This window comes from Lissotriton vulgaris, unplaced genomic scaffold (assembly GCF_964263255.1).
Source record: "Lissotriton vulgaris unplaced genomic scaffold, aLisVul1.2 SCAFFOLD_1323, whole genome shotgun sequence".
Classification (NCBI taxonomy): Eukaryota; Metazoa; Chordata; class Amphibia; order Caudata; family Salamandridae; genus Lissotriton; species Lissotriton vulgaris.
In genome coordinates this window covers 507,136-530,236 of record NW_028253179.1, presented here as the reverse complement: position 1 = coordinate 530,236, position 23,101 = coordinate 507,136, and the positions used below count along the sequence as shown (strand labels likewise).

The following is a 23,101-nucleotide window of genomic DNA, read 5'->3' as shown; positions in this document are numbered from 1 at the left end:
GGGATCAAATGGAGAAACTTCTTGAAAATCAAATCTTAAAGAAGCAGACAAGTGAATTAATTTTAATATTAGGGCAATGGAGAAAGTAGAGTAAAAAATTATGCAGAGTTTTCTAGCAGAAGGAGTCGGTGTAGGGAAAGGATTAGGCTAAACAGGCCACCAGAGGATGGGCAGTGGCAGTACCTTTTAACTGAAAAACAAAAGTTCAGTTTTATTGAAGTTTATTTTCAGGCAATTTGCCTCTATCCAGGCTACAACTATTTTGAGGCACTCTTTAAAGTTGTAAAAGACTGCCTTCAAATTGTCTTGGAAAGAAAAGAGCAGTGGAGTGTCTTCTGCATACAACACTTTTTTTACACCCAAGGATTCAATCGAATCTGCTAAGGGGGAAAGGTAGCGGTTCAACAAGAGTGGACCTAGAGAAGATCCCTGTATGACTCCATACAGTAGTGGTTTGGGTACTGAAGGAAAAGGGTGTAGAGACGCCCGTTGGGAGCTGCTATCCTGGAAAGATTCAACCCTTGAAAGAGCCTTACCCTGAATGCCTAGGTGATGGAGTCTGCTCAACAAGATGGAATGGGACACCATGTCAATGGCCACTGACAGGCGTGTTCTTATTAAGATTCTCTCCAACAAACTCCGCAACCTCCAGACCCGTCTCCATGCTATATCCTGAACCCAAGCTCAACTGAGAGTTTGTGGCTTCCACAAAAGTGAACAAATATTGAATAGCCAATTTCTTTAGAATTTTGGTGGGGCGGGAAAAGAGATATGGGCTTTTAATTTCACAAGATACCAGAGTATTCATTCGCCTTTTTAAGGAGCGGCATAAGCGACGCCTGTTTCCAACACATGGGAAAAACACTGGACGTCAGTGAGGAATTCCAAATTTTAATAACAAAAAGGTTGAAGTGCTGGGGCATTAGTCGGAAAATGTGCGGTGAGCAGGCATCAACAGGGGAGCAAGATGTGGACTTTTTCAAGTAAGTCATTTAGGGAGATTTCTTTAGATATAGGGGCAAATTCTGAGAAATATGGCTTGGGACAAGTGAGTGCACAGGGGAGGGCATTCCCCACATAAACCGGGATGGCAAGTAAATCCCCATTATGTGTCTCTGGTAAGGTGGAGTAAAGATTTTGAATCTTCTCATCAAAGAAGACCAGGATTTTTTCACAAAGTTTAGGTTGAAGGGATGATGGCAGGTTAGGCTCCTTCGGGGAAGACAAAAAGAATTCACAATTTTAAACATTTCCGTAGAAGAATTAGCCACCATCTCAATATGATGTGCAAAGTACTCTTTCATTGAATTGTATGTTAAGCGGGAGCTACTAAGTGCATCTTTATAGATGACTTTAGCAGTGGAGTCATAAGATTTCCTCCAATTGCGCTCTAATTTTTTGCACAGGCTTTTATCAGCCCTTAAGGCAGGGGAGACCAGGGAGCAGAAGGCCTAGATCTTTTTTGCCACATACTTTTTCAAAGGTACAAGATAGAGTTAGCGATTCCTTTGAAGAATCGGTGGGGAATTGTTGAGGGACTGAGCATATGATTCTTCCAACAGAGTCTGCCATTTCCTTTTCAGCTCGGGCGGGGTGGTGGGGGGGGTGGAAGATCCTAATAGGCGGGGAGGGACACTGAAACGTATGTGGAATACTAAAGTGATCAGACCAGATCAAATGCTCCAGATTGTTAACCTATACACTGGCTACATTAGAACAAATAAAGCCCAGCATAAGGCCAGCTCTATAAGTGGGAACCTGGACATGTTGGGTAAAATTCATACCAGCCAGTGTTTGAATAAGCAGTGTGGCTGAGACGGAATTGGAGTCATCTGCATGAACATTAAAATCTCCCAAGATGGTCAAATTAGCACATTGAAGACAATATTGTGCAATGCTGTGAAATGGTGCAGTAAAGCAGCTGCTAGGGCAGTCAGGAGGTCTACAACCCAAAAGGCCAGATAAGGAGAAGGAAGGAGTGAGTTTAAAACTGAAAATAAGACCCTCAATATTTCCACACTGACTTAACGGTGTGGCAAATGCTTCAAATATGTCCCTAAAAATAATAGCTGCTCCACCACCAGCCCTGTTCCTACCTCAGATCATCAGGTGATACATATGTAAAGGTCCTCCTCCCCCCAGGAGTCCTGGTCTCTCCTGGGTTCGTTAATCAAGTTCCGTAAATCCGGATGGTCAGTACTGACAGAACTGAGGCAAAGTTAGAATTAGACTCTACTTTAAGAGGAATGGCGATCACAACCTGGTGTTGAAGGGATACTTCCACCACTGGGTAGGTCTTCTTGTCCTCATGTACACACTGTATGTTTACTAACCAGATCTGTTCCAGGGGTTGAGCGGATATGATATGGGGTCTCATAACACTTTGCTTACATCGTGTGTCAGGTAAGGTGGTTACCGGTTGGCCATTTACCCTTACAATTCGAGGAAAGGGAACCCGGACTCACATAGAAGGATGGTTTAGCTAGCCCTATTTCCTTTGCCTCTGCCTTCTGAGGACCATACCGGGCTATGTGTACTAATCCTCCACAATATAAGTATTGCGGCATACTGGCTCCCCCTCCAGCTCACAGTGGAAGAGTTATGGTATCAATCTTCCTAGTGGTCCTATGTCTAGCGGACGTCTCAGGGTCACTGGCTCTTCCCCCTGAGTAATTTTCTTCTCAGTTTCCCTGTGTATTCTATATATGTCTTGTCCTCAATGACCCGACCCTCCAGGATGCTTTTCTTTATGTCTCATTTAAGAGGTGGTACAGCGTGGGTTAACGGCCTGGTAGGCCATTTGCAGGTTACCAGTCAACAGTGGCCCCGTATATTGTCCCCACCATTCCTCTGGCCATCCAGCAGCTTGGGCTAATTGTTCATAATGTTAAAAAAAGAAATCAGGATTGTCTCCAGGTGCATACTTTAGGAAGACGATGGAAGGTTAAAAGGTGGGACCTCTTTCTTTTGCTAGTGTGTCTGCCAATTTATTAATGCCAATGTCTTGTGTCCGGGAGACTTTGCCAATATGCTCTGTTTGTTTTTTGGCGAGCGCTTTGAAAGGTCTCCGTGTCCTCGAAATTTCTGCTATCCTTTAACCAATTTGGCAACAAAAGCCTCCATTTCCTCAGATAGCACTTCTGGCACCATTTTGTGGAGAGAAAGGTGGAAATTTGGCTTCAGAGGCTTCTCTGTTTTCTGAATGGTGACTTTTATTGATAACACCAATGATAAATTAAACAACGGAATATTAGAGTTATGGTAACGTCAATGGCCAGTCCATGTTTCATGTAATGTATATCCAGCTTCATGAATGGTGGCAACGGTGAGTAATGCAGTATCCACGGTCTGATCTTCTCCTTTCTTTTCCTAGGGTCTTGGGATGGTCACAGCCAGTATCCTCGGGGAAACCGGAAAAGGTATGGGTAAGTATTAGTAATGATTTTATATCTTTTCTTTAAACTAATCAGGAAGGGAAAACAGTCACAATTCACCCATGAGAAAACGAGGGAAAAGGCTTTCAGCTCAAAGGGAAACCAAGGTTAAACTCCTATTCTGTGTATAAGGCTCTCTTTATACAAAACCAAACTGGCAGTCAACATGAGACGTGTGTCAATCACGCTTTTCTTCCTAGTCCGGCATTCATGAGTATCACAACAAAAAATTAGAAGCCCACCAAGTGCTGAAGAATTGAGAAAGGCAAACATATAAATTATAATTACCATGAAGAAAGAGGTTAATGCCAGAAAAGAGAAATAGGTGTGCAAAATAGGGCCAGAGTATTGGAACGCCCAAAGCAGTATTCGCTCAAGTAAATCAACCAAGTAGCCAGAACTCTGAGTTGTGGTGGCTAGCAGGCAAAGGTTGGCAGCATCTACCAATCCTCACTTCATTCATTGAGTGTCTACCCCAGCCTCCTCCACATCTCCTCATTCTTCTGTCACCAGTTCCTCAAGTCTTGCAGGGTTTTGTCCTTGTGCTGTCATCTCCAGGGCATCAATTTACTTTCTTTGGCGCTCATCATAGTCGTCAGTGTCATCCTGGTTGAAAGGGAACACACATTCCAAGTTTTTCTTCCTTTTTATTTGCCTGGTGTCCTCCAGGTGCTCCTGAAAACAGAGCATGTCTTCACGTTCGCTAATGGGAGGTACAGTGTCAGCCCCTCCTCCCTGCTGACGTTTTGGTTTATTTGCGTTTGTAGGTGGTGCCAGCATGGATCACCCTTATAGGACAGGTCCACACTCCCGATTCCAGGTACATACCTGGAGCAGATGGACCCCTTAACACAGCCAGCTTTTAGAATGTCTCCAAGAAGTCCGGTAGGCTTTGTCCTCCATCTGTAACTAACTCAAGAAAATGTGAATTACAAGTTCTCATCACCATAAAGACCACCATGGAGAGTAAATGCCTCTGGCATCTCACACTGTGGGTACTACTATTTGGAAACATTCTTGAATAAAACGTTTAGACAAGTTATGCTTGAACGATCAGAATACTGAGATTTTTAATTCTATTATTCAATCAGATTTAATTCACTTCTGTAAATCATATCCATGTGTATTGCCATATAAAAATGAGGTGGTACCATTTTTTGTCTGACCACTGTCTAACCATTGAAAGCTATTCACCATAGTAGGAAATACACACATGTAGAATTCCAAGAAGTTATCACAATTTCACCTGGTAATGTTGCTCTTTTGAAGGTCTGTTGTCCATTGCCGATGTTACTGCCATCACTTCCTATAATATTGAAGCCAACTATGTCATCACGAATAATAAGATCAGAAACACTGGAAGCAGAAGGAGGTGTGTTGCTGTTAGTAGTCTTGATACTCACAAATGCAGTCTGTGGATCATTCTGGGTATTTACCTGAATAAACAAAGGGTCATTAACATGTGCTCAACATCATTGTCTCTCCCCAACATATCATCTTGCATAAAGGTGTCAATGGAGGAATTTTACTATACACTATGAAGCTTTCTTTGAGACAGGGGGGACATATAGGTTGCCTGGCCGCATGTCTCACAATTTATTTTCATTTCACAGATCATGATGTTGCTCCCTGACTGACGACTAGGATGTACTTCATAAATCAAAGTCAAGAAGGTTAAGAATAGTGGCAAACAGCCACACAAAAACAGATAATTTGATGTTACACCTGAAGAGAAGCAATTTTGCTTCTGGATGTACTGTAGCTTTACTTCTTTAGTTAAATAGCGAGGGTGGAAAAAGATTACCTGAGCTTGCTTTGAAGCTGAACTAATAGTTGATCCAATTATCGGATGGTTAAACATGATGAAGTGAATTATTTATGCTGATCTGTTCATGCTACATACGCACAGCAGAAAAGTGCAACATATATCCTACTATGCTTCATTATTTTTTGATATAGCTATGTATAGGCATTTTTTTTGTGTATTTCACATTGAGCAGAGGTAAGAACTTCATGATAATTTTGAGTGCCTCCATTAAAAAATCCTAAATTTGATTTGAAATTATTTCTGCAGCATATGCTCTGTTAGCAATACGATGACCATTAACCTGTATATCATGTGCATCCACAATGTTAAAGCAATAGAAACCAAAAGAAATGCAGAAAGTCAATATATCTATTTCAAGCAATCCATTCAACCCACAAATGGGACCTCTTGACACAAAACTAATGAACAAAAAAGTATCAATGCAAAAATGTGTGGATTATTCTTAACTAAACCTAAGTGTATCTGCTCTGGCCATTATGAGGACCTTACAAATCTTCCTCGAAAAGCTAATACATTGGATGAGGTCATTATTAGGTCTCGCTCGAGACCTATTTCTGCCGAGTTGCTTGTCAAGGGAGATAGACCTGGGCACGAGCGCCGATTGCACATCGTGCACGCTCATGCCCAGCCTCCCGGAGCCGTGCACTCCTGCTCCACATTCACAGCGGCAGCCTCTCACAATCACGCGCGCGCACACACTCACATCCCCTCCCTCTCTCCACCCACCCCCACACTCACCGGGCTCCTTCCACGCTCGGAGGTCGGCTGTCTTCGGCGATCTTCAGTTTGCGCCGATGTGCACACTCACGGCACTGCGTCTCGTGCGCGCCCACCATGCTGTTTCGCGCCCGGCGATCCTCAGCCATATCCGCAAATACCGGATCAAATTAGGCAATAACTGGTGGAACGGGGATCCAGCAAGGTCCCTCTAGTTTCCTTCACTGCCTGGAGGGTGCCGCTGGATCAGGACGCACCTGCAGAGACGAACATTGCTCGCCGCCGGGGGCCTCAGCATCTCACCCTCAACCCTCCGCGTGCTCTGTTTCTAGGCTGTGTGTGGTGGGGTGGGGCGTGCTTGGCTCGGCCCGCCCATTGGATTGGAGCTGCGCCCCTCTCGTGACTCCGCACTTTGTCAGGTTTCTCGCGTTGTCCCGCCCCTTGGTGTGCAGGGAAAGTTGTCCCAGACCCTCCATCCCTGCATGGTGGGTCCGTAGGGGAACTCGCAGGTTGTTGCTCCCTCGGCTGCGCAGGGCGGAGTGTACAGGGACAGCGCTCAGGCTGTTGCTCCCGCGCCTCTCGGCCTTGGTGGCGCTGTAGCTCCCCCCACCATGTGAGAGCGCACTCCCACCATGGGCAATGCCCAGCGCAAGAGGAGCCCAGAGCCCTGGGGGGCTTCTGGTTTTTCGGGAGGAGAAAGGCAGGTAAGGAGGGGGTGGGGTTGTGAAAGGCTGGTCTTCGTGCACGTCCATAAAATCCTCGAACAGCACGGCCCATCGACCCCCACCCCCCACGGAGAAACTAGCTGCCCCAGACTGCAGTCCCACACCTTCAGCATTGCGCCCCACCCTTGTTTTAATGCATTGGTTTCTTTTTGTCTTCTCGAATGCCTCGGTGCCTAAATTAGCCATGACATCTTCGCAAGATATTTGTAGCCAGTTATGCCGCCATTACGTCTGGGCTGTAACGATGGAGCACAGGGAAACCCCCTGAGGTGTAAAAATGACCCAATTTCTCTCACTCAGAGCTTCTGTCGTGATTAGCTATAGAGAGGCAACCGCCCCAGGTCAGCTATCTAAAGCAGTGAGATTCAAAACATGCTAATTATAAGAGCATAATATTTAAAAGCACAATTACGAACATAGTAAGAAATGGCTGCTTTGCTGAAATTTCTCTTTCAAAATATTTAGAGTTTGATCCTGTCACGGTTCACATGAGTTCTTGTTCATGTAGATAAGCTCCTGCTACAGAGGTGATGGTATGCAGCCCACGTCATAACTTCTAATCTCAGCTGATACACTCTTTCATCTTTCCAAGGTTAAGAAAATGAGTACCATTAACTTGTGTAGTGATTAAACACCAGTATTAAGTGACATACTTTGGTGTGTTCTGTGTAAGTGATATTGTTTTTTTTACTTAGTTTAATATTTATAGTGCACATCAAATCGCATCAATAGCTTCCGACATCCAACAAAGTACACTATATAAGCAAAACACAGTGTTGAAAAACGTAAAGTGGTGACTTAAAATATAAGAGTAGAAATATCAACCATGGCAGCTACCCCAGCTTCTTGTATGTGTAAATATATAAATGTGTGTGTGTGTATATATATATGTGTATGTATGTGTGTGTCTGTGTGTATGTATGTGTGTGTCTGTGTGTATGTATGTATGTGCGTGTGTGTATGTGTGTGTATATATGTATGTGTAAATATGTTTGTGTTTAAATATGTGTAAATATGTATGTGTGTAAATATGTATATATGTATGTGTGTTTATGTGTGTGTGCGTGGGTGGGTGTGTGTGTATGTATGTTTGTGTGTGTGTGTATATATATATTCAGTTGATATGTAGTTTTAATCACGTGACTGTTTGGTTGCACGAGTTTCTTTAAATGGCGCCTGTTATTTATTGAAGTATCAGTGAACAAGCCTGCTGGTCAGGCGAAACGCGTCCGAGGGGGACAGAGAAATAAAACACTTTGGTCTGCACAAGTCTCGTCACTGGTAGTTTTTCTGCCTGGGAGGTGATGTGTTGTCGGGACTGGCTCCAGAGGTCCCGTGTGAGACGAGACGCCCGCTGTTTTGGAAGGTGGCAGTTTTCTTCTGGAGAAGGAGGAGTAGAAGCTGTTTGACCTGCCACCCCCCGAAGCTATACAAAGGAGGAACGAATCTCCTTGATATACGCTACAACGGTATACCTGCTCGTCGCAGCTAACAACGAGAACCGGAGGGTCCACGCTGTGAGCTACGGACGGCAGGTAGGAACCTTGAAAAGCTTCGGGAAGCGGGAAAGCTAGGGCATAAGCTGCAACATTTTCCTCGGCATTTTCGTGGAAAACCTAGCGGTTGTAGACCAGGAACGCAAGTTCCAAGATTTGGTCATCTACTATGATGTCTGCCCAAGAACTTCAGGAACGCGAGGAAACCGCGCTCTCCATTTTTGACGACACCAAGACGGTAGGCGCTAAACCTACAGCAAGGGAAACACCGGCAAAAACATTGGATGTAATGGCCAGGTTGAAACGCCTAGAAAAACTGAAACGCAGAGAACTTTCCAAGTGGTGGGAACAGAAATCGCTGCAACGCTACCTAGAAGTAAAATGGATCCCCGTGGTTTAAGGATAATGGTGGCGCCTACTTACGAGGAACCAGACCCAAACATGTTACGTGAGTGGGCTGACAACAACCACGATTCCTCTAGTAAAATGTTGGCCATTTTGATAAAATACGCGGAATCTGATAGGGAGAAGATGCTAACAGAAATCGAACAAATTTTGCAGATGCTGGACAAAGAGCCCGACCAGGAATTTATTGGCAAATTCAAAAAGGACATGGTAGAGCGTCTTAAGAAGCTGGAGTTAAGTATAACAGAACGAAAAGCTGAAAAATTCCTCAGAGATAAAAGGGACTATGAAAGAGGCCAGATATATACATTTGCTAAAAAGTTCGATTCAATGCGTAAACAACGCCTTAACCCCAACCAGAAACGTACTGACCCGCAGTCCGACGACAGCACCCTCCTAAGTTCAGATGTCAACACTGATCTGAAAGAAGGGCAAAGTAGGTCTAGCAAGCAGCCGATTCCCACAGTCTTTGATGAATTTGCTTTTTTAGAGGAGGAGAGGAGATTCAATTTGAGACCAAGACGGAGAGTAAATTACGGGGACAATCAAAAAGGAAGAGGCAAAGGAGCAGGCGGCGCAAAAGGAGCAAACAAATCCAACGCAGCGTCCAACAAAACCAAGAAGTAAAAGCTCAAGGGGCAGGACACAACAACACGATCCTGAACCTCACGAAAACTGTGTTAACACCAAATGAAGAGAAGGTCCTGCAACTCGGCCTCTCGTTCTGCCCACCGGCAGAGTTCAATTATGTGGAAACTCGAGTCGACACATTTAAATTCGTGAGAAACCTGAAATTGAAAAAATTCTTTGCCCAAAACAAACACCCCAAAAAAGCCTCAATTGAAACCCAATCCTCCACTACTGAAGACAATCTTTCTGTAGGCGATATGGATTTGTTACTCAACCTTAGAGGAAACGAGATGGAAGTCAGTCTTGAAATGGACACACAAATGCAAACTATAATACCTGACCAGGAGGAATTTCGTGAAGCTACTAGTAGTCAAGCAGCTATGATTGCTGAGGAACAAGATCTGCACATCAACAAATCAGTGCCTACAAACTTTCGACCCAGTTCAAAATTCACCCCTTTGAGTATCCGGGATACTGTGGACATTTTTCACGAACTGGTTTTCAATGACTTAAAAAATCTTGAAAAATGCACAAGTGTAAAACATAAAAATTTCAGCAAACAAGAAAAAGACTTCTCGGCTTTAATCACTAAACTTAAATCTGACCATAACTGTATAGTGAGAAATGCCGATAAAGGTGGGAATGTTGTTCTCTGGGATAGGGGCCAATATTTAGCGGAGGCACACAAACAGCTTAATAACCGCTCGAATTATATCAAAACAACAGAGCTTGCTATGCAACAACAATTCGAGCTTTACAATCACCAACTACAAGATTGGTACCAACAGGGCCTTCTATCCTCAGAGGAACTTAAGTTTCTGAAAATCAGTAATCCAACTACCCCAGTGTTTTACCTTATACTTAAGGTGCATAAAGATGTGGCCAATCCACCAGGCCGCCCTATTATTTCGGCAATAGGTGGAGGTTTGGAAAGCACGTCGAAATTTGTGGACTCCTTTTTGTTCCCCTTGGTTAAACTACTTCCCTCTTTTACCCAAGACTCAAGCGACTTTCTAAGAAAAATCTATGACATTCCTTGGGAACCAGATCTTTTACTAGTGACGATTGACGTCTCTACGCTTTATACAAGTATAAGGCACGAAGACGGCCTCCGCGCAGTAAAACATTTCTTAAAGGCAAGACCCATTAAACTATGGCTCCATACACAAATGATCCTGACCATGATTATGACTTGTCTGAACTGCAACTATTTCCTGTTTGAATCCACTCTGTACAAACAGGTGTGTGGGACCGCGATGGGCACTTGCTTCGCCCCCAGCTATGCTAATTTGCATATGGGCTGGTGGGAGGAGCAGGTGGTCCAAGCGGATTTCCACAAAGAGTGGGGAGAGAACATCCTCCACTGGAGCAGGTATATTGACGACTTGTTCGTCATATGGAAAGGTTCGGAACTCAGTGCACAAAACTTTATTGATAAACTTCAGAACAACAATCTTAATCTAAAGTTTACAAGCAACATCAGTGCCACATCTCTGACTTTCCTAGACCTCACTATTTTTGTTAAAAATTTGAATTTGCAGTCAAACCTATACAGGAAGCCCACAGCAGGAAACACGTTGCTCCATGCAACAAGTTTCCATCCAACTAACTTGGTCAGAAGCATCCCGTATGGGGAAAGCTTGAGAGCCATTAGAAACTGTAGTGACCCAGAATGCCTAGAGAAAGAACTACTAACCCTCAACACTCGGTTCTCAGAGCGAGGGTATTCACAAGACAACATCAAAGGTTGCATTAAAAAGGCAAAGAAACGCAGTAGGGAAGAAATTTTGTTCAACCAGCACACACAAAAAACTACTAAGCAGAGCGAAGGAAACCAGGCCAGAATGATAACTACTTACAGTAAAAAGCACGCTGAGGTAAGAAAAATTCTGAACCGGCATTGGCACCTCGTGGCAAATGACCCCCTTTTACAAGATCTAGTCCCTAAAAAACCGGCCATTACGTTTAGGAAGGCCAGATCCCTAAAACAAATGCTGGTGTCTAATATGCTGCCCCCTAAATCTAAAGTGAAAGGAGCAGGATCAGACTGGCTAAAAAGGAAACCAGGATTCATTAAATGCACGAAGTGCAACGCCTGTAAACTGGGAGTCAACACCAATACATACCAGGGAGGCTTGTCCAAGAGATTAAAACAAATCAGGGGCTTTTTTGACTGTAAGACCGACTATGCAGTATACGTGCTTCAGTGCCCTTGTGGCCTGAGGTACGTAGACAGCACCATCCATCCCGCTCACATTCGCATATTACAACACATGCGAGCCATCCGAAATACAGACCCGGCTTACCCAGTGGCACGCCATTTTGAGGACAAACACAATAAAGATGAAACAGGGCTTAGCTACTATGTCATTGACCAAGTTCCAAAAAGTGTAAGAGGCGGTGACAGGCTGAAAAAATTAAGGCGCCTCGAATCAAGGTACATTCTCGAACTCAATTCCAAGGCCCCGGGGGGGTTGAACCTTGAAGAAGATCTGAGCACACATCTGTGACATGGTGTATAGCCCCATCTGAAATGTCAGCTGTCCTGTAGTTACAAGTCTGTGCCTTAATAATGCTGGTCAAGTCAGTGAATGGAGAGCTGTGGTGACCTCAATTATACGTTCCACACTGTACAGTGAATTGTGTAAAAAATATGAAATGTTTTTAAAGAAGGGCACCTTCACTTTCTTTACTTTTCCTTTTCTTTCACCTTCACCTTCCCTTTTCTTTCACTTTCTTTGCCCGTACTACAGACAATAGTGGTATGATCGCCCACTGGGGCAAGATCTCTGAAAATAATGACGAAATGCAATTATCATGATGTAATCAGTCCATGCCCACTATGGGCTCAATGACAAACCTTTACGCGACGCTCAGTTTAGACGTAATCTACACGCACTGTGCGATTAGTTTTCTAACCCTAATTAAGTGTAATGCTTAAATGATTATGTAAATGAGGTTATTTTTACAATGAGCATGCAAAAGGTTCGAACACTAATGAATGTGTATTAAGCCATCATGATTGAACGCAAAACTACTAGTCTGTTTTCACTCTCAGTTGATCTGTAGTTTTAATCACGTGACTGTTTGGTTGCACGAGTTTCTTTAAATGGCGCCTGTTATTTATTGAAGTATCGGTGAACAAGCCTGCTGGTCAGGCGAAACGCGTCCGAGGGCGACAGAGAAATAAAACACTTTGGTCTGCACAAGTCTCGTCACTGGTAGTTTTTCTGCCTGGGAGGTGAAGTGTTGTCGGGACTGGCTCCAGAGGTCCCGTGTGAGACGAGACGCCCGCTGTTTTGGAAGGTGGCAGTTTTCTTCTGGAGAAGGAGGAGTAGAAGATATATATATATGTACATGTATCTTGAACTGTTATTGCATTCATAAACTGAGTTGCAGAGACTTTTTAGCTAACGTCTGTATTATTTTGGCCCCTTTCTTGGTATGGGGCCGCACAAAGGAATCCCCTGCCCCTCACAAAGATTCTACGGTGGATATGTTCTGATGGCATTACGGGTACTTGAATTAGTTGTTATGTATCGCTGTTAGGCTGCAGCTGGTTAAAGTCTGGATCAGAAGAATCTATCAAGTTAAATGATGTTGCTTCTGGATCGACAATAGGTACTTACCTCAATCCTAGATACTTGCACCACTGGTTTCATTTGCCAAAGTACAATACTTGAAGGGCAGGCCAAGGGTCTGAGGGTTTAACATGAAGCTGATGTTAGTGAGAACTCTCAGACCAGGGGTAGTCTAGGGCAGTTATAACACTCTTCGTTCAACCTCTGTTAGAGTTCCTTTGTAACCCCACAAATCCTTATTCTGGAGTTGTGCTCTTCCATATAAACACCTTACTGGACTACTCTACTAACCAGTGGACTTTGCCATTGCCAGCGTCCACTGGGAGTTGGCCTTGGATAACTCTTCTAATGTTTGATTAAGTAAGTGTGTAGCTCTGAGTCTGTACAAGTGGCTCTATGCTCCAGTTACTTATGTCTAAGGTGCCCTCTCTGGCCTTTAGATGTCTCCTTGGTATCTTGGAGTCATATCTGCCCACAGTAGATTCTCTGTCCAGATTTCCAGATTTATTATCAACCCTCCGCGCTTTACCTGCTTCCGTCCTAATTGCAATCAGAAATGTGCAAAATAAATTTATTCACGTAATCATGTGACTTCAGAGATTGTTTCAGTTGTTTTTTTTCCTTTGTGAATAGGAGCAAGTTAAGTCCCCAGTGTTTGTGTTAGAAATGCTAAATATCAAATGTGAAACAAGCAACATGTGTCAGCATTTTGTAGTTTTCTTCAAGAAGTGTGTTTAAAAGCTAATCTGTTCTGGACAAAACCATACAAAATAACAAATCAAAACAAAGTAAAAAATATAACGCTGGGTCTTGTGCTCTAAATTAAGTGGTTTTGCAGAGATTTGGCCTCGGTCATCAGAATGTTTCTATAATTATAAAAATGACTCACTGAGGCCGAAATGGGAGTTTCCAGAAAAGATATTTGTAAAAAATATATATACTAGGTATATATACTAGGATGATTCATCTGAATCTGCTTTCTCCCAGCCAGTGAATGTGTTGGAAATATAGTAAAACGTTAAGTGTGAGGATGCTTAAGCCTTTTTGTTGCCCTGCCCCCACTGGCAAAGAGGTACTTTGTGCAAAAAGTTAGAGCGAGTTGTATTTTTGGCCAACACCCTAGCCGTAGTCTAGTCAACAACACAAATCAATGCTTTCAGAAAGGGCGGGCCGTGCAGTAAATATATTCCAGCTGGCTTTCGAAGAGACTTTTAATGTCTTTTGATATATAGCATGGACTCTATGTGTCTGTCCACACGGTCAGGTGCCCATGACTTATTCGAGGGCACTGTGCGAGGCGGGCTTAAAAAGGCAGCTGCTTAGACAGGGCTGGCTTTGCTGAAATCCAGGGTCTCTGAGTCAGCCAGTCTGCAGGGGCTAGTCTTTGATGCAGAAAATAGCTCCTGGCTCTACAAGTCTCCCCAGGCATACAAGCATAATGTATAATAATAAAGGTTTCACGCTCCTCCTCCCTCTTTTTTTTTGGTCTGGCCTTTATTCCTGGTCTACGGCTGTGTCCTAGTTTTCTTAACTCTACTGCTGCTCGGTCACTTATCAGAGACTTTTCATTGGTGGAAGACTACCATCCAGTGCAGCTGTCTAGCTTCAAAGATATGTTAGGGACATTCTTAAAGCTTCCTAAAGAAGACATTTTTCCCTATGCACACCATTGGCTTAGAATGTTGTTACTCACATTTGCTTGCTTTCAATTCACTGGCTTCATTTGTTGTATTCCACCCAGCATGCCTATGTCCCTACCCTGGGGCACAACCTGTTTGCCACCCCTGTGGTCGCCTCCTTTTAATCGTACACAAGTGTGTGATTTTCTACATTCTTCTTTTTTTTTTATAAAGCATTCCATTAGAGTGTATTTTTTGCAGCTGACTTCCTAGTGTGGTTCTCCGCTCATCCCATCGCCTCATGTTGTTCTGTCGACTGTGTGCTTCTCTCCCCCACCAGCATGCCATTCCACCCAGCACACCATATTGGTCTCTTTGGAGCCCTTCTTTCCCCCCTTACCCCTCCCCCCAATCATCCACAGTGTCCTCTTTTGCCCGTGCCCATCTCCCCACACCTGCTCTCCATTTTGCTTTGTCCCCTGTTGGCTCCCTGAATCCAACCTGTTCCAATGTTGTTGTTTTTTAAGTCGAGCTATTTATAGCTCTGAACTATTGGAGTTAAAACAAACTCTTTGACCAAGAGGATTCCAAGCCGGATTCCTCCCAATGCATGTTGTCTACTGAAGCATGATGCCTCGCCAGGCACGCGCTTGGCCTAGGCTGCTGCTCTCTTGTGATTCGTATTTAGACTATTGCTACTCGAGACTGGTAAAACGTTGCTGTTCCTCAGGGTCACGCTGTGTATTTAAATGTGCAGTGCCCTCTAGTGGCGTATTTTATTAACGCAAGGTATTTCTATTATATTATTACGCCGCGAGGCCGGCTTTAGCGCGGGTGGTGCCCATAGCAACAGCCTTCTTTTGCCCCATGCTCCCCCCCACCCTCCAACAGTGCCCCTCGTCTCTCCTCAGTCCCTCTTAGATGTGCATTTCATTTTCATAGCGCTACTCATAGTTCACTCAGTACTGTGATCGGCATGGTACAAGTTCTTTTGCAGCACACACATTAACCCTCTGCGCTACTTTATAATGGTTTGAAATTGCCACTAGACACATCTCTATCCCTCTCCAACAGAAACATTATTCACTAGAGTTATTTTAAACTTTTATTGTTTCATAAAAACTGTCCGACCGACACACAAGGACCTCTGCAGCATGTGCCTTTAAACCTATACATTATTTTTAAACACAGTGCACCGGTCTCACCGCCTAAAGTCGACCCTCGTGCCGCAGCCACTGATTTATTTATTTATATCCCATCTCTGCTCTTCAAGTTAGTATGTTACTCCGATCAAAAGCCATAATCACTCACGTTTTGTCCGTTATGACATGTAGTTCAATCAGTATGTAAAAGTGCTGTGGATCGCGTTCAGTTGCCTGCAGCGCCTGATAATAAGTTATGTGTGTTGGGCGCGTGCACATCGTTGTGGGAGCATGTGAGCCTCGCTCTGCACTTCAAAGGAATACTTTTCCCCCACCCCCGCCGTTTCTGGCTTATTTACAACTGTGATTACTGATCTTGTTAACCTGGCAAGAACACGTTTCGATTCTAACTTTAGAAACACTAGCCTTTTTCACCCTCTCAGATATTGCGTGTCTGTTTGTGTCTCTCTCTCCTGACTGGCATTCAGACTCTGAGTGTTTTGTTTTGAGAGCATTTAAACATTGCAAATACTACACCTTAGTGTTTTGGTTTAACTAGATGACAGTACAATAAAAGCCAAAATAATTTGAGAATGGTGCATTTCTTAAACATTTGAAAAACGCTATGCATTCTTTCAAAATAAAACTCCTAATTCTTGGTGAGTTGCTTGCTTTAATCAAAGGAAAGACTGTCCTATAAAAATGACTCACTGTTGTCTATTCTGAATGTGGAACCTTTTAGTAGGGCCAAAATACATGATTGTATGTTACAAATTAAAAAAAATGGAAAATGGAAAATGGAAAATGGATTACACGGATGGCTTCGCAAACCCTCAACCCTGCTAATAGTAAATCATGATCAGAGACAGACGCCCCTGAGGTACTCATGGCCAACTTGGCTGTTCAGGTCAGTCACATTGGTCTCTGTGCTCACTTGACGAAGTTGTCTCCTGTAGTTGCTGATATGCTGCACTCTTCCACCCTGCCTCCTTCTCTAACTCCCTGTTCTCTTCTCTTCTCCTGTGCTGATCTGCTGCTCTCTTCCAACCCGCCTCCTTCTTTCACTCAGTTTTCTTCTCCTGCGCTAATCTGCTGTTCTCTTCCACTCGCCTCTTTCTGTAACTCCCTGTTCTCTTCTCCTGTGCTGATCTGCTGCTCTCTTCCACTCGCCTCCTTCTTTAACTCTATGTTCTCTTCTGCTGTGCTGTTATGCTGCTCTCTTCCACCCACCTCCTTCTCTAACTCCCTGTTCACTTCTCTTCTCCAGAGCTGATCTGCTGCTCTCTTCAACCTGCCTCCTTCTCTACCTACCTGTTCTCTTCTCCTGTGCTGACCTGCTCTTCTCTTCCACCCCACCTCATTCCCTAACTCCTTGTTGCCTTCTCCTGTCATATGGTTACTACGTTTCTATATATTGTGTTAAGTTAGCATAAGCTTATTAAATGTTTAAACGCAATATTTTCTTCCAGCTGAGTTTGCACACGACACCAAATTGTTATTGTAGCTTTCAACCTAGACGAAAGATGTGATTTATTTGAGAATAATATGTTATTGAGACATTATCAGTCGTGCTTGGTACACTTGGTACAACTGTCTGTACACCGAGAACTGCACACTCTAAGAAAAACCTAACACAAGGTTGCTGAAGGCCTGATCCTCGCACCATGTTAGACATAACACAAATAATGTGGCTGCCAACATTGGGCTCTATGCGAGTTTAAGATACAGTTACAGGGAATGAATCAACACACTTGATGCTTCGCATGCTGAGAGCTGGTAGCTGTTGATGTGACCTCCTACTACTGAGAATTAGAGGTATGGGTCCGTCCTGCTAAGAACCCAGATGAGACCTTCTTAGATATAATATAATATGCTAATTAGGGTGCGCGAAATATAGGTGATACAGAATTCTATAGATTTTTGCATCGTAACATGCTATCACCTTTTGCTTACTATGGATTAGTGACTATGCTGCTGACTCTGATTTTTATAATATGTATGTTGATATTATACAAGATACTGCGTTTGAGAATGCTGCATTGAAAAATAAACATTTCAAACTTGCACGTGTATTCTTTGCCTCCCAGTTTCGGTTTAGAATGATAATATAACGAAAGAGTGTTCATGTGTTCCACGATACCTGAGGTACTCTAAGTTCATGTTCTGGATTGTCTAAGTCATTGGTATGTTATTACTACCGATGAGACACTGTAGCTAGCTTGGTAAGGGGATTTCTGAAACAAAGGTGAGTAGTGGGTCACCCTCACTCACCCAGGTTCTAGATCTCTGTGCACAGTTCTGTGGGAGAACGGAAACCCTGCTACATGGCGCCCATACGTTGATTGGCCTTATATCATGACACTCGAGTAGTATATCATTCAAACCTTAACGCCTTCATTCCCGTTTCCGGAAAACGGCAGTGTCGGAAAAGCCTACCTATTTTTGAAATAGGTCTTATTCAAGCTTGAATCTATCTGTAAACGGTTTCTTTGAATTACTACCCAGTTGTGCTACAAATTAATCTTTGTGTTTTCACTTTCCTGTGCTGACATGGCACAAGCCGTGGACATCCCGCAGCATAGTCGCATTGCGGTGCGTGACCATTTGCGGATGTATGATGTTCCTGTGGAAGGCTTGGCTGTGGTTCTGGTAGTGAGTGCGGAACATGCTTACCCATACAAACTGTTTTATTCGTGGGTAACATTTCCGGCAGTGGACGCTAATTCTGGAGTGTTCCATTCCTACACTGCTTCAGCTGTACCGGTTGTGTATGCTCCGTACAGAGCACTGGAGGTTCCTATTGATGCATGGCAGCATGGAGTTTGGTTTGGTGGAGCCCTACCACACTCTTTATCCGCTTCGAGGTTGGGTCCTTTATCCATTCCGGGCACTCCTTGGCCCGCTTTGGCTGGATTCACTCCTCACCCTTTACGCGCCACTTGTAACGTGGGTGATCTGCGGCGGCTTCATGAAGTCGCGGTGGCAGTGATTAGAGCGCTTGTTCATTACACTAGCCGTAATGTTCAGGACGCGGCCACTAGAGGTGCACAGCTTCGTGCAGAACATGCTGGTCTGAAAATCAATCCGGTCATGGTAAATTCCGTGATGGGTAAAAAGCCCCAGGAAAAGGATGATTTTCCATTCTGGCTTGCTGAGAAATTCGGCCAGCTAGAAGCTGTGTTTCCCAACACGAGTCCGGGTGATAAGCACCGGATTCTTACACTAAGTTTGCCGAAAGATTTGGCTCCTGAACTTGTTGACTGTGAGACCTGGGGCAAGACTTTTGCAGCGGTCTATTCGAGGTGCTATGGCTCCCCGTCTGTGACCAATCTGGGTGGGGTCCTTAAACGTGTTCAAGACGAACACGGCCCGGAGTCGGCTGTTGAATTGGGTATGCGCCTGTGTGGCTCCTTTGATGTGGTTTGCGATCTGATCCTTGCGAATGTCAAGGGGTATGCAGTGAACTTTCAGGTTGCTAACGCATTGGCGTTGGTTCCAGAGGCCGAACGACCCTGACGGTTGGCAAGGATAATTGTAGCTGCTTACAAAATGGTTGGCCGCAATGCAATGGGGGTTAAAGCTTTTCCTGATAAGGAGAAGAAGCAGCCCCAGGGTCAGACATCGGAAACTAGTGGTCAACAAAAGTCCAAGAAACAAAATTGGCCTAAAAAGCAGAATCAGGGTAAGCAACAACAACAACAAACACAGGTTTCTGCTCCTGCTTCTCCGTTGCCTGCGCAGTCGGATCGAGTTTATGATTTGCGCAACCGCGCGATGATTAAATCGCCTGAGAGGTTTCAGGCTTCTGACCAATGCTCTCCTAGTTCCTTTCAGGACTCATCGGCTCCGTCAACCGGTGGTGGAGGGGGCGGCAGAGGCCGGGGTGGCCAGCAAGGACGTGGTCAGCCCCGCCCGCGTAACAGTGGAGAGCAGCAGGAAGGCTCTACGCCCAAGAGACCACAGTTTGCCACGAAGAAAGTCGCCGCCCTGACCGCGCATCGTTATGCCCCAGATAGTGAGAACGCGGCTTCGGAATCTGACGTGGGCTCTGACCTTGCTGGACAGCGCAGCAGAGATTACCATAGTGAGAGAGGCCCTCCGTCCACTGTTGAAGGTGACAGCGACTGATTCTTATGTTGTGATTGACACTGCTGATACGCATGTTGCTCCCCCTGAACGTCTTTTTGAAATTGTCCTGTTAATTGAAGGTGACATGCAGCGAACTGTAAAAGGGGTATTTTGGGAAAATCTCTCGTCTACTTATGACATTTTGCTTTCGGAGGCTGATTGGCCCCCACCTTTTGTTCTCGCAGCTCCGCGAGGGGAGGAGGTAATCCTACCCAGTTTCGCGCACACTGTGCCGAGGGTGGAAGCGCTGCATTTTGCAGAAGAGTGGGCTCTGGCGCTTGCGCCGGCTGTGTACCGTAATCAGTGTGGCTGGGATAAATTGTCACCGAGCCACGAGATTCCTTTACGGTCTCAGCCACAACCTCAACCTCAATATCCCATACGGCGTGAAGCCAAAGCTTCAGTCGCAACTATCCTTGAACAATTGGAATATCAAGGTGTAATTGAAACGTGTGTGTCACCGATGAATAACCCCCTTTTTACTGTGAACAAGCCGGACGGCTCATATCGTTTGGTTTTGGATTATAGGCATTTGAACTCGCATTGCCGTAACTGCGCAGTACAGAATACTCATGGCTCTGCGTTAGTGAATAGTCTTGAGCGTAAACGGTTTAAAACCACGCTTGACATTTCCAATGGTTTTTATGCCCATAAGCTAGACGGTCTAAGTTCCCAATGGACCAGTTTTACATGCGGCGGTGTGCAAAAAATGTTTCGGCGTATCCCAATGGGCTACAAGAACAGTCCTGGAGTATTTTCTGCACGCATTGTCTCTCTTCTGGAGAGCTTCGACACAGTTGCTTGTTCGTATGTGGATGACATTTATCTCACAGACGACGATCTTTGGGAGCATCTGTGTCGAGTTAATAGCATAATTTGTAACTTTGCTGACATAGGTTACAAGTTTAACTTTGCAAAGTCGCACATTGCAGAGTACACAGTGTTGTTTCTAGGTTACGAGCTTAACAACGAAGGGAAGGGTTTAGCACCCCACTTCCTGGAGAAATGCGCACAGTTGCGTTCTCCAACAACACTGAAAAAATTACAATCTCTTCTGGGCTTTTTGAATTTCGGGAGGACTTACATTCCGGAATATGCCCAGCGTATCAAGCCTTTGTATGCTTTGATACAACCATCTTTTTCCAAATCATGCTGGCTGCCTGAGCATTCAGCCATTCTACAATCTTTGCAGGCTGATGTGCTCGCTTCTGAATACTTACAGACTCGTGATAACAAAACCAACCTAGTGTTAAGAATTATCCCTGGGGCGGTGGGTTTCACGTACCTGACTTTTAATGAAGGAGATACAGTACCTATTGCTTACAAGTCACACTTGTACACTTCGGCTGAACTGCGTTTTTCCACTGTAGAGAAAGTTTTAACGGCTGTGCAGATGGCAATTCTTAAGGAACGTGCCCTGTCACAAGGAAAACGCATGTTGGTTGTTACCCCGTGTCCTGCTTTAGAGGCAGTTACGAAGGCCAGTGTACCTAATTCCAAAGCTTTGCACCCTCGGTGGATTCAATGGGCTGCATCCTTGACGTCGCAAGATGTCACGTTTATTTTTGACGCCACTTTACGATCGCAGGAGTATTTACAGTATGAATTTGTTCATCCTGCTCCTTTAGCGATGCGGCCGTTGGATGATTTCCATTGCATCATTTACACTGATGGTTCGGTGCAGGTTGCGCATGGCTCTAAACATGCCTACGTTTCCGCTTGCGCCATTGTGGTCGGTGCCATGGTGAACGATGAGTTCAAGTCCAGTGTCGTGCATACGCAGACGCTTGGGGACTGCACCGCACAATTAGCAGAGCTTCGTGCACTGATGCTTGCATTGGAGTACGCTGATCCTAGTGTGACGACTTTGATCGTAAGTGATTCTTACTACTGTGTCCAGTCTTACAATGAGAACTTGTTCTTTTGGATTCAAAATGAATTTCGTGACTCCAAAGGTAGCACAATAAAACATAAAATGATCTGGGTCCGAGTGGCGGAACTGAAAGAGAAGCTGCCACTCGTGTTTGTGATTCATACTCTCGGTCATCAGCGCGTGGGGGTCCACGCTGTTGGCAATTCGCTTGCTGATGAAGCAGCGAAGTCAGCGGTATCAAAATACTTAGTTGCAGCAGTCACGAGGTCCAAAAGCAAAATAGATGATGACATCTTGGCAGCAGTTGCTGCAACGGAGAAGGGAAGTAAATATCCTGCGGGGTTCCCTTCTAAATACACATACCACTTAAGTCCCGATAAGGTTCCTTATGTGAAAATCCCTGAAGTTGGCGAACGTCTAGTTCCCAACTCGGATCGCAGAGCTGCTTTGATTACAGCGGCGCATGAAGGTGTGGCGTCTGCGCATGCGGGAGTCTCAGCCACTGTTACTCAACTACAACAAAGGTTCTGGTGGCGGGGACTGTACAAACAGACGAGCGATTATGTTCTTAAATGTGACATTTGCCAGCAGATTAAACCTTCAACTGCTGCGCGTCCGCCTCAGACACAGTTGTACATTTCGAATAAACCGCTTGGATGCGTTTATTTGGATCACTGCGGTCCATTTTCTTCTGATACTGCATACAAGTACATCTTAGTAGCAGTAGATTCATGCACACGCTTTGTGTGGGTATGGCCACATCGGAGCGCTGATTCACGTACTGTCATTAAGGATTTGCGAGTCTTTGTGGGAATTTTTGCCTGTGGTACCTTCCATTCGGATCAGGGTCCGGCTTTTGCCTCTAAGGCATATAAGGATGCTATGGTTTCGATGGGGGTCCAAGTCAAGTTTTCGAGTCCCTACAGACCTGAGGGTAATAGTGTAGTTGAACGAATGAACCGCGACTTAAAGCAATCTTTGACAGCTCGAGTTATAGGCACTGGCAGAAACTGGTTAGCCCACCTCATAGGCGTGCAGCGTGCGCTTAATAATCTCCCTAGAAGGTCTCTGGGTGGGCGGACCCCATACGAAATGCTCTTTGGTATCAAGATGTATGTTCCTGACCTCGATGGGCTAGACTGCAAGGCCCAGGCCACGGCCTTTGACGTAGATGAACATTGCAATGTTTTACAGAATCAAAAAAAGACCAGAGACAGTCTTGCAAAGGAACATTTGCCCTCCACATCGGATGATGCGTTGCAGATCCCGGTAGTTGGCTGGCTACCCCAAGTTGGAGAACTGGTTCGAGAGAAGATCGATAACAAGAAAGAGTTTGGTCCCTCATATCGTGCACCGGTTCGAGTTCTTGGAGTGAAGGGCACAAGAACAGTCATTTTACCACCACTTCCAGGTCGTAAGGAAAACAGATTTATTTCTATTGACAATGTCAAGACACACAGGGTGGTCGATTCTTCATAGCATGACACCGGCTGTATCCTGTCCTTCCATGGTGAGGCACTATG

The 23,101-nt window shown here is 44.7% G+C and overlaps 1 protein-coding gene across 1 annotated transcript in view; it reads right to left on the bottom strand.

Moving 5' to 3' along the window:
* LOC147661128 (limbin-like) overlaps positions 1 to 23,101 on the bottom strand; it is a gene marked incomplete at its 3' end in the record, with an annotated part of 233,580 nt that overhangs the window by 140,900 nt on the left and 69,579 nt on the right. The window contains exon 5 of the mRNA XM_086951303.1: positions 4,681 to 4,870. Within this exon, the coding sequence (XP_086807429.1) occupies positions 4,681 to 4,870 (190 nt within the window). The remainder of the gene's footprint in view (positions 1 to 4,680; positions 4,871 to 23,101) is intronic.